General features: G+C 39.2%; 1 protein-coding gene across 4 annotated transcripts in view; it reads right to left on the minus strand.

Moving 5' to 3' along the window:
• Positions 1-301: 301 nt before the first annotated feature.
• Positions 302-12,804, minus strand: part of ANKRD55 (ankyrin repeat domain 55) — a 49,592-nt gene continuing 37,089 nt past the window's right edge. For 3 of the 4 annotated variants that reach the window (XM_033009069.2, XM_033009067.2, XM_033009071.2), the window contains 2 exons: positions 8,347-8,448; positions 302-1,060 (listed from right to left, as the gene is read on the minus strand). In XM_033009069.2, the coding sequence (XP_032864960.1) occupies positions 792-1,060; positions 8,347-8,448 (371 nt within the window). In that variant the 3' untranslated portion in view covers positions 302-791. The remainder of the gene's footprint in view (positions 1,061-8,346; positions 8,449-12,804) is intronic. The other variant, XM_033009070.2, reaches the window with a different exon arrangement.

Here is a 12,804-nt window from a genome sequence, read left to right on the forward strand (position 1 = left end):
ATTTCCTTGTGCAGTTTGGTGATCAAAGTGATGAAATAATGCCTAAACTCAGTACCGTGCTTTCCTTGTTTTATGAAAATAACAATACACAATTGCATTTTTGTCACTGAGGAATATGAAGAATTAAATGAAAGAGACATAAATCTGTCAGTGCAATGAACAGTTTTGAATAGTGTGCGCTGTAGCCTTGTCTGTCCCACAGGGACTAGTGTTTCATTGTACTTTTTTAGCATGTTGAATTCACAAAATTCACAAACTTACAATGTAGAAAATATGTGAAAAACAAAGAGCCAAATCCTCGTTTGCTAAAACTGCCTTTTATTTTGAGCTCATAATTTTAATATTAAAAAGATATTTTTGATGGCACACAACTTCAGAATCAGCACCTTTGAATTTAGAAACTACAGGGAATCCCTGTCAATTTATGTTTCCCTAATTCCAAATTTTAAATCACGCAGAAAATCTTACTCTTTGCTCCTGTTTTCTATTAAAGTCTTAACAGTACATTGCTGCAACAAGATTGCATGTTATGAGGATTCCATTCACAAAATAGATTTACAGCACATTAAATACCGATTTAGTAATTTCATCATAAATAAAAACTATAATGAAAATGCCTATATAAATACACAGTGCAGCTTTTGTGATGTGCTATGCTTTCTTCGTTTTTTGTTCATTTACACTCCAGTTCACAAGAACATCATTAGTGCAAATTAATGAGAATTTACCATACAGTTATCTTGTTACAAGCTCTTAGATATATTTCAACTGATTGAGGCCAGTGTAATGAGTTAATTTTCAGCATTTGGTTTGGTGAGAGATTTCTCAAGCTCTTCTGCAGGGTTAGATTTCTTCTGGCTTGGGATAGCAGGTAGGACACGTCTTGGTTTCAGAGGCTCTCCTGATACACCAGGCAAGAGAGAATAGAGCAAATGACTCTGAGAATATCCCCTTTTCTGGGATCTGGAAGTTGGGGCTGGTGGGAGAATAACTGCACCAGTTCTCAGGGAATTTAAAGGCAGGGACTTAAACTTCTTAGCACCCTGAGACGGTAGCTGAACTAGAGGAAAAAGAAAAAGAGAGAAAGAGTGAACAGAAAGTGAAAAGCATGGCATTTTTACAACTGAGTTTGCTACTTTCTTTGAGCTGTTGTTTGTTTGTCTTGTGTTCTGTGTACTCAAACATGTATTTGAAAAATGTGATCAAAATAGAAGTAAAAGATCACTAAAGCCTGGCAGGGCTAATCTTCATCTGAAGAATACGGTTCCAGTGTTAAGCAATTTACTTAGTGTTTGGTGATTAATAAGGCTTGATAAGTTCAAAGGTTTACTTTTGATAAGCATAGAATCTATATTTTATCTGAAGGAGGCTTGGCCTGTTTGGAGAGATTTTCACAAGACATTTTTTCATCAAAAACCACAAGCTGACTGAAACAGAAACGTTCCACAGGAATATATTATTTTTAACAAAACCTTTGTGCGAAGATGCTCTATTACCCAGGGTAAGTTCTGATCAAAATCTTAGGGTGATGAAATGGAATAATGTGGGACACTGTGTCTGGGTTGCACTAGGTACAGTCAATCATGATTATAGATCCACACGTTCTCTGCAAGTCACATGCCACAAAAGTAGCCCATTACCCTGTAGTACACAGAGACCTGCACTGAAACTCAAGAGCCACAGCTGTTATATGCCTTGTGTGTGTCAGCAGTCTTGTAAGAAACTGTGGATTTAGATCATTCTTAATCTTCACCTCACACTCAGCAGTGCAGCATTGTTTGTGCTTTAACGTTAATATAGTTCTAGATCTTCTCTAAACTGAAATCCTCAAGCTCCTTCATTCAGGCAACACATTAACTAATTTACAATTTTTTTTTTAAAGGAGAATGCAAAACCGTAATAGTAGACCTATTTTTCTCTGCCTTGGAATTTGTGGTGAGTTCCATTAGCTTCTTTTAATTTAATTAATTTTATTCACAAGCTCTTGTATACAAACAGTTCACGTTTTTCAGTTTAACCATATGAAGAGTTCCCTACTGGAGTTAACACCATCTCTGATTTGTCTAGAGAATCTTCCTTGCAATTTTTCACATTGATTTTTCCTTGGTGGCATTCTCATTCCATCTGTGATTTCCTTCCATCTGCATCTACCGTGATGAATATACAAGAGGCTATTAACGTTTTCCTCTGAGATGTTCTAGTTTGAGTTTCATCTTAGTAGTCATAGCAGCCACCAGAAGGTTATTTGGATTCTCTATTTTGCTGGCTTCCTCCTTTGAAACTAACCATAAAAGCTTCCTAGTGTTCAGGTATTAAAACCATTCTGTGAGCCAACCTCTTGTTTGCAGATTGGTATCATGCTTGTGTCCTGGTTCTTTACATGGAGAAAGAATCCTGCTATAAAGCACTCTGCACAAAAGGTGACCATCTCATCTTTCCATTAGCATTCCATTTCCTAGTCAACTCCAAAGAAAACCTGAGTGTTCATGTTTACATTTTTTCTGGCAGATCCTTTGCTTATTCCCTTTTCATAATCTCTGACAAAAATTTTCCTGGTGCAGGTTCAGTGAAATTCTACAGAAATGAGGAATAGAGAAGAGTACTCTCTCTTAACCCAATGAAAATCCTGTGTAATTCCAGAGAAACATCTGAAGTTAATCTAGATTTGGACCATTTTAATGGAGGATAAACAAATTAATTTTTATTAGAAATAACAGAGTATGTAATCAACTGGTATGAGCCGAGTAACGACTGCAGTCAATACATCTGTGATAAGCTGGATATTACAAGTCAATTTTGATCTTAAAAAAAAAATCCCCAAACCAAACTAAACATTCAGCACACCTGAGGAACTCATAGGTAGAATAGTGGATGGAGTTTCTTGCGGACTGTAGAATAAAAAGACAGGAGAAGAGGACCTAAGGAATCTCAAGTCACTTAACCTAAAATATCCTAAGTACCTAAAATCGTGCCCATAGTTGGAGTTTCAGAACTTCAGATAAGTTCTCTTTGCATCTATGAAGTCTGCCTTCTCACTGCTCATCAAGCGATGTCAGAAAGAATAACTGGGACACTGGTGGTGTGGATGCAGGGGAAGTGAGAAATTATGTAGTTTTAATAAGAAAAGATTATTAACTTTGTCACAAATTTTCATAAAAAGCAAGGTATTAATTTTTACTATAACATGGACACACACCTGATGAAAAAAAAGTACTCAGGATGTAATTTCGTGCAGAACAGGTTTGCAATGCAAAATGACCTTGATAAATTGGAGAAACGGTAAGAAATTCAGATAATGAAACTCAGTAAAGGCAAATGCAAACCACTACACCTAGGGAATAAAAACAAAGAAAGAAATCACAAACTACCAAAAGACCGAATGTAAGATGGGGAATAACTGGCTAGGGGAGTAATAGTCCTGCAGGTATCTAGAGATACAGACTGTGCATGAGTCAGAAATATATTGAAGAAGTTCAAGCAGAAGCCCTGCAGCTTCCGTGCCTGGGGAAAGCAGAAACACACCAGTCTTATCATGCAAGCTCTTCTATGTCTGTAACTTTAAGTAGTATATAATTAATAAGTCAGAAATTTGTCCTGTTGAAACCAAATGTTACTTCTCTAATGTCTATAGTTTGCACTAAAGGAACTTTCCATCTATGTGTTTTTTTACTATGTTGTGCAAAGCAGTCTAAAGTTCTCCTTGCTGTACTCTCCTGCATGTATGAAATGTATATGTCATACATGCATTTCATCATTCGTTACTTATTTATCAGGAGCTGTAATCGTCTAAGACTCACCAGGAATCTATCTGGGGCAAAGCAGAATCATTATAAAGAGGATTTAAAAGATTGGCCAATTTTTTTTCTTCTCATACTAATTTCAGTACAATTCAAGTTGTGATGGCCTGAGGAGGCAGTGTTTACTAGAACTGTCTGGCCTTTGGCAATGTAGTGTAATTCATGGGCCAGATCCAAGGTTCATTCATGTTCAGAAGTTCAGAAAATCACATAGTTCTCCTTTACATGAAAAAAACCCAAAAAACAGAAAACAAACAAACCAAAAAAGAACTTTGTTTTAGTTCATATCAAATTTGTGTGCATCAGGCAGGGCTAAATGCAGTAAATAAGCCTATTTGTTTTCTGGCACATGATAGGATGCTTTGAATTCATTTAAGTTTTGATGTGTAAACCAAATGCATATTGTGAGGCTCATTTGTTTCCCTCTTTGGAGCATAGGCATGTGTTCATGCATTCAAAGTTTACACCTGTATAAAATATCTCCAGAATACTTTACATACTGGATAATAGGGCAAAAGCAGTGTATTTGAACCTCGCCTATGACCAGGTAGCCATCACAAACCCATGCTCATTCAGAAAAGTAAAATATAGCATCCAAACATCAATGCTTTCCACCTAGTCCTGCATAATATACTCAGTTTAGGATATTTGATAAGGATTTCAGTAGTGGTATATAGATGGCTTTGAAATAATACATATAATAACTGGTATTAGTATATGTATTGAGACATGAGCCTGGACCCAGCACTGGGGTCTGTGAGACACAGAACCCTTAAGGCCGGTTGCCATACATCCAGCTATATACAGCAAAAGCACCAGGAATTGTTCACGTTCAGATGGCAGAGTCTGCTACTGAAGAGCTAGTGATACAATAACAGCTAGTAATTCAGGGAGCCTTTTCCACTCAGACTGACTCTTGAGTGGCTACTATTAGAAACTGCAGAGGCAAGAATAAGGCTTTCAGGAGGCATTGCCCAGAGTATCAGAAGGAACGGTTCTTAGACTGTCTTCCTTTTGCAAGCAGTGGACCATGGTGGCCCTCGGCGGAGAGCAAGGGTGCTTTGTGGAATTATTTGGTGTTAACTTGAGAAAGAATAAATTTCAAATCATGATGAATAATAGCAAAAACAACTCCTGATCCCCAGAAAATACTGTTAAATGACCTGCAGAAATGGATATTCTTTTGTTGTTATTGTTGTTCAACAAGTAATAACCTCACTATGGCTTCAGACCTAAGCCACATGAAGAAGTGAGAGCAGCAGAGAGTTCTCTAGAATGCCCATATTTGTTTGGAAAATTATTCTGGTATTGTGTGAGCTGTGTGTCATAGTTGTGAGCCTCTTGTCCAGGGGTTATTGGGAGAGCTGTGTGATCATATAGAAAGGGTGTGCTGGGGGTGGAGCAGCAGCATGCAGAGTAACAGAGATGCCAGTCTGTGCCGAGGTTACTCAAGAAGCCATGGGAGGAACTTCTTTGGCCCTGGAAATAGCTAGAGGGTGGGACTTTATAAAATATATATTATATAAATATAAACTATGGTTTAAAGTCACTCAAGTACTCTTTTCCTAGGCTACTGTTTCATTCCGATTATCCTCTTTATAACTTGTATTTTTAAATGTTTTTTGCTTAGAGATTGAAGCATCTCTTCCTTTTTTTTTTTTTTCCATTGCTCTTCCTTTTTTGGGAGATGTTTCTTCTTTCTGTTAATCTCTGAGTAGTTTCAGTTCTCTTTCTAATTTATGCTTATTTTATTGTTCTAGGTCCAGGGTTGCTTTTTTTTTTCCCCCACTGGCTTTGTTGCATGTTTTTAACACACATCTTGTGTAACAAAAGTATTAGAGAAACCAAAATGTTTATATTCAAACCTCATTGTTGGAGGCATTTGCCTCAATAAAGGCTGTGTCCAGAACAGTAATATTTTTAGGACTGGATGGAGGATGAGTGAAATCTTGGCTCTAAAACAGTTATTTGGAAAGCTCCAGGATCAAATGTGTCATTTGTGTTAACAAAGAAGAAATGTAATCTATTTTGCAAATAAATGTATTTTTCTGTTACTGGCTTGAACTGATGCTCAAGCAGTAATGGCACCTGGATAAATGTGGTGTGTTAGTTAATGAAATAATGACTATTAACTGTGATAATTGTATCTTATTTGTAAAACACAGTGTTTGTGATGAGACTATAACAAAATTCCTGGCTGTTTGTATGAATTACTGTGAGAACACAAGTGATTATGAAATATTTTTTTTTTAGGATTTTGCTTACAACTATGTTTTAACTAGAAGTCACAGAGAACATTAGTAGAAATCTTAAAAATAGAAGACTTGGAGCTGGGCTTTTGAAAGCAGATCATTTTCTTTACTCTGAGCATACAGAGAAGGCCACCTCACTATTCCACATATCTCTACTTTTCTTCTTCCTCTCTTATTTGCAGTGCAGCAGTACTGCAGGATTCTGTATTTCCCCTACCCAGTCTGATGTTCCCTTTAAAGCTAGCTCTGCTGTTTCGTTTTTAATAATATTGTTGTAGCTGCAGAATTGCTTCTGAAACTCAGTTCATAAGAGGCAATGAATCTTAAATATATCTCTAAAATGTGAATGCTTTAGGACTTGGCTGATCTGCAGGATTACAAATAGTAAACTGAAAATCCTCATCCAAAATACTTTGGAGGATTTGCACTTAATGGAGCACAAGAATGTGAGGACAGGACACTCCTGGGAGTAGGGCTAGCGTTTGTATGTGAAGAACCCCCCAGTCACTGGCTGGATTGAGCCTGCAACACTCACTAAGTCTTGACACTCTCCTGGGGCTGTGGGAGCAGGGTGAGGCTTCCCGCTCTCTTTAGGACCTTGCTTCTTACTGCCTCGGGAATTAGGAGCTGGCTGAAAGTGCAGAGGAAAAAAAGGCTGCTGCTCTCTCAATCCCTTTATTTTAGCTCCTGTGTTATTGAAGTTACTCAAAGTAGTTGCTTTTAGAATGAGAGAAATGAAGATTCCCATCCTTATGTAAAAGCTAGTCTATCTGCTGTGCTTAAGACAGAACATCTTTTCATCTATGTAACATTCAGAAAATGACAAAGTTTTTGGAAACCTGATGATCTTGTTCTAATCCTCTTTCCTCTTTTTTGCTAGCAAAAGAACACAGAAATCAGTGTCATGACATTTTCATGCTGTCTGCAGAAGAGTCGTTCATTATTCCGGCTTTCATCCCACACATCCAACCTTCCTCTGCCATGCAGTCATTAGGATGTTGTCATCCATCTCTTAACATCCTGTAAGTCACCATGTTACATAATGTCCTGCCCCCTATGAAAAGTTACCAGAGTCATACAGGCATATGCAATCAGGAGTGAAACCAAGAGTGAAAAATCATGTGTCTGAGAATTCCAGTCACCTCTGCTCTGGAAAACAAATGTAGAACTAAACTCTCCTCTGTATTGACGTACATTGATTCTGCTAGGCCAACTCCATGTAAGTCATTGGAGAAAAAGGTTGTGATCCGCAGCACAAGTTCCAGCTGGAGGTGGGCTAGTCACTAATGCATACCCCAGGAGTTGATACTGGGACTTACACTGTTGGATGCCTCCATTAGTGACTTGGACGACGGGACAGAGTGCACCTTCTGAAAGTTTGCAAATGAAATGAAACTGGGAGGCGTGACTGATACAGCAGATGTGTGTGCTGCCATTCAGAGGGACATTGACAGGCTGGAGAAATGGAAGGACAAGACACATACAAAGGGAAATGTAAAGTCCTACACCTGGGGAAGAATAACTCCCCACACCAATTTATGCTGACCATCAAACAGCTGAAAAGGAGCTCGTCAGAAAGAGATTGGGGGCCTTGATAGACAAGCTGAATGTGCGTTAGCAGTATGCCCTTGTGGCAAAGATAGCCAACATCATCTGAGGCTACATTAAGAAAAGCATTGCCAGCAGTTTGTGGGAGGTGATCCATCCCCCCTACTCAGCACTGCTGAGACCTATCTGGAGTGCTGTGTCCAGATCTGGGGCCCCCAGTACAAGAGACATGGACATAGCGGAGCAAGTCCAGCAAAGGGGATGATTAAGGGATTGGAGTATCCAACCTCAAAGGGGAGACTGAAAGAGCTGGGACTGTACAGCCTTGAGAAGGCAGATCAGGGAATCTTGCAATATCTATGAATGCCTGATTGCAGGGAATAATGATGAGGGATCCAGACTCTTCTCAGTGGTGTCCTATGAAGGGAAAGAGACGAAGTGCACAAATAAGTAATAAGAAACTTTTTAGTTGAAGGGTAATCAAACACTGGATTAGATTGTCCAGAGGAGTTGTGTCATCCCCATCCTTAAAGGTATTTAAAACCTAACTGGATGTGATCTTGAGCATCCTGCTGTAGGTGACCTCTCTATGGGCAGATGAGTTAGCCTAGACAATCTCCAAAGGTGCTTTCCAACCTCAGCCATGCCACAGGGCTGTGAAAAATAACATGAAATCCCTCTCAAGCCCTCAGATGCCAGTGATGGAGGCACACAGTATGATATTGTAACCAAGATTTGTCTGTACTTACTTCTGTGAACACAGTGGTTGGGTATGGGAGCGAGGCTGTTCCGTACAGGAGTAAGATTTTTTATTTTGGGTTGGTCTATGGACATCTGTTGAAAATTTTTACCTGTAAAGGAAAAAGATGATCTGTTACCATATGAAAATAATTGTAATAATATGGTGCACTGTAGATCTCTGGCTTCTAGAAAAAAATAAAACTTACTTAGGCCAGTCAGTCTCACCTCTGTGCCTGGCAAGATTATGGAGTGGATCCTCCTGGAAACCATGCTAGGGCACATGGAAAATAAGGAGTTGATTGGTGACAGCCAACATGGTTGCCAGCTAAGGGCAAATCATGCCTGATTAATTTGGTGGTCTTCTACAGTGGGGTTATAACGTTGGTGGGTAAGGGAAGAGCAACTGACATCATCTACCTGGACTTGTGCAAAGCATTTGACACTGTGCCCACACAACATCCTTGTTTCTAAATTGGAGCAACATGGATTTGATGGATGGACCAGTTGGTGGGTGAGGACTCAAAGCATTGCAGTCAATGGCTCAACATCTAAGTGGAGAGCAGTGATGAGCAGTGTTCCTCAGGGGTCAGTGTTAGGACTGATGCTCTAACATCTTTGTCAGCAACATGGGCAGTGGGATTGAAGCAAGTTTGCTGATGACACCAAGCTGTGTGGTGCAATTGACATGCTGGAGAGAAGGGATGCTATCCAGAGGGAACTGGACAGGCTTGAGAGGTGGGCCCATGCAAACCTCATGACGTTCAACAGGGCCAAGTGCAAGGTCCTTACATGAATTGAGGCAATCCCAAACCCAAATCCAGGCTGGGCAATGAGTGGATTGAGAGCAGCCCTGCAGAGAGGGACTTGGGGTTATTGGTGGAAGGAGAACCGACTATGAGCCAGCAACGTGTGCTCACAGCTCAGAAAGCCAACCGTATTCTGGGCTGCATCAAGAAAAGTGTGGCCAGAAGATTGAGGGAGGGGATTCTACCCCTCTACTCTGCTCTTGTGAGACCTGCCCTGCAGTACTGTGTCCAGCTTTGAGGCCCCCAACACAAGAAGAACATGGACCTGCTTGAGTGGGTCTAGAGAAAGCCACGAAGATGATCGGGGCTGGAGCAGCTCCCTGTGAGGACAGGCTGAGAGAGTTGGGGCTGTTCAACCTGGAGAAGGCTCCAGGGAGACCTTGCAGAGGCCTTCCAGTACTTAAAGGGTAAATATGAACTTTGAGAGGGTTTTGCTGCAGATGAAAACAGCAGAACTGATATAAACTGATGCTGATTCTTTTTAAACATTGCTCATGGTGATTTCATTTTTACTAAGAACAGATAGTGGGAAATGAAAGGTTAATTGGCTAACTGTGGCATTTCACTGGATAAGATTAAAATGAACTTTGGTCTAGTACTATTAAAATAGACAGTATGTTAGATCATATAATGCATTTCACTACATAAATGACACATCAAATATTATTAAAAATGTAGAAACTCAAGCACCAAATCAACATTTTCACCAGATTCTTTTCCTGAGTTGATCTTATTTTGTGATGTTTGCGTCCTTCAAATTTTTCTTTTTTGCTATCCCCAAATCTAAGATGAGCCTTGTAAGGAGTCTTGAGTTGTCTTGCCAAATAGCTGCTCATCCAGCATGGCATTGCAACATAGCTCATTGCAGAGCAAACATACGGTCTATTGTCACGCAGAGGCAAGGAGAGACACAGACTGGATGTAGTAGGACATCTTAGGCAAGAGGAAGGAATGAAATTATATAAATTGCTTTTGTGGCTTTGTAGTTGGTACTTGAAAATACCTATGTGTTCTTGGCTGTACAAGATAAAACTATAACAAAATAGTTGTAGAACAGTTTCCTAGAGGTGTATTGAAGTAGTCAAGACTGTTGTATCTGTTACTGACTAAATGGCTTCTGTGTGAAAGGAGCTAAAGTGGTGTTTACCAGACAACACCCCATGCTGTAGTGATAGCCTTCAGCTCAGCATGGAGCAAGATTCTGGTCCAAAGAGCACAGCAATTGGTATATGTTGGATCAATCTACTGGATCCTATGGGTAAAGCTAATGTGTATTGGGCTAAAGCATGAAGAATCTCTTATGAATGAACTGTGTCTAGTAGAAACAGACTTTGTTTTCCTTTTCCTATATTTTACTCCTTATATAGTCTTTAACACTTCACCAGGGTGATCAAAAAGGGCGTATAAAAGTTGGTAAATTTCTTCTATAGACATCACATCCACTGTGCACAAAGAAATAAATATATGAATTCCAAAATAGCAGAGAATCAAGCTTGCTGCTCCCATTAGTGCAATTCGAGTTATATTATTTTCAGTAATGCTTATGCTGAGAACTAATGGCTTATTATGTATGTATCATTATGGCTTTGATGATGGGAGGTTGTTTTTTTATCAAGAGATATGTTTATTTCATAAATGGGGATATCTGGCAGCAAAACAACAGTACAAAGCTTAATTGTGTTTGTAAGGTTGATATCAATGCTTGGAAAAGAATTCTTGTCTAAAAGTTCTATCATCATGTAGTAGTATTCTTCTGCTCTTCGTTTCTATCTGTTCCACATAACATCAGAGAAAAAGTTTTTCTGTCTTTAAAACATCATATTCGTCACCCCCCAAGGGCATATTTATGATGACATTTTTTTTTTTTATTGAAATGGAAAGGAGGCAATTTCATTATTACAAAATGCAGGACTGTTCTGCATTTCATTTTCTTTACTGACATTTTTTACAGGTCGTTCTTTGATTTTCCTTTGCGTTTATGTAGGCAAACCACATTGTGGTTGGTTTCTGGAAAAGTTGGAAGTGTTATGATGAATGTCCCACTGTAAATCAGTCCTTCAGCTTGAGAAAGAAACAGCAACAATGATCAGCTTTGCTCTACTCTTTCCTGGCCAAGAAGTGCTTCCTGTTGGACTATACCATATTGCTTATGCCAACATTAGTTTAATAATAGCCTATTTTTACCTTACCTGTCCAAGCAAAGACAAGATACTAGTCTACTGTAATAAAACCTGTAATAAAGTATTGCTTTAGACCTGGAAGGTGAGTAATCTAAAAGATGAGTTGGTGATAGAAGGAGGCTCTAGCTAACTAGAGAGTGTTAAGATCTGTCTTACATTTGAGACAGGCTTCCTATTACCTCATCACTTGCAATTTCTCTACTTACACCATTTTCCCTGTGGAAAGTAGATGGCAGTACATTTTGCAAAAAGACATGATTGCAAAGCTCATAAATACAGAATGCTTCGGACTGGGGTTGCCAGCTCAGCACTGTGGCTGGCAAGCACTTTTGCAATATTGACAGTATTTTTTGATACAGTCTATCTTTCTCTCCCTAGCAGACAAAATAGTTATTCTGAGATAAACCAGTGGCATGACAGTAAGGTAAATCTCATTGCTACCCACAGAAATCTTTGCCCTTTGTGTAAATCCTAAGGCTCAGCTAGTAAATTGACTCATCTTTCATTTCCAGAAGCATAGAAAACAGAAAAAAGACCTCAAAAAAAAAAAAAAAATCCCCATTTATGTGCCAGTTACCTCAGTCGCAGAAAGCACTAAAATTAGCTCTGACATTAATAAAAGGCATGTGCATGCAAGACAATCAACACTATGTGTCAGCTGAGAAAATAATTTTCAAATTGAGTTCTCCTAGATTATTGGTACCCACAACCCTGCCCTGGATGGATATTCCATGATTAGGGAATTACATGTAGCCCCCATAGTCATGACTTGAGAAATGAAATATTAACACTGCATTGTCCTTTGGAGACTAGATGGTTTTTACCTCAGCTAGGACTCCTCAGAAAAAAAACCAATGAGAAAATATCTTCCCTCAGAGAGAGCTGCCTGCACAGTGCTGCCGGCTGGACAGGAGCCAGGCTTACTTTGCTTCTGATCCCTGTAAGTCCTGCAGGCACACTGGAGATCTGGTGGCCCAGTCTGCAAGGTATGTATTTCTACAGTAAATGTATTTCTAATTCAAAAGCCAGGTGGCTTTAATTACAGGGGCAGACAGATTTAAACCACACACATAGTCAGGAAGAGGGATAAGAAGAACTTTTTATTGTGAAGAAATGTTAGACTGTATCTGGGTTGTGCAATACATTCCTGTCAGACACTCTCTACCTCCTTACAAGATTTTAATTCACATGCTTCAGTAGAAGTTCTTCTTGCCAGCTGCAGGAATCTTTTTACTGTTGGAAAGTTTTGTTAAAGGGAGCTGCTACACAGAGAACAGCGCTTAAAACAGACTCAGGCTTTTTTTTTCTCTGAGGGAGATAATAAACTGTCAGAGATAAAGTGACTTACTCTTCCATTGGACATGCAAAGACAGCTTCCATTGTAATAATTAGAAGATTTCCCATAACTGATACCATTTTGCCCTTATTAATGCATGTAGACTGCTGGCCCTATACAGAGTCTCTGCATATCATAGAACAC

Source organism: Tyto alba, unplaced genomic scaffold (genome assembly GCF_018691265.1).
Source record: "Tyto alba isolate M040663 unplaced genomic scaffold, T.alba_DEE_v4.0 Super-Scaffold_42, whole genome shotgun sequence".
Classification (NCBI taxonomy): Eukaryota; Metazoa; Chordata; class Aves; order Strigiformes; family Tytonidae; genus Tyto; species Tyto alba.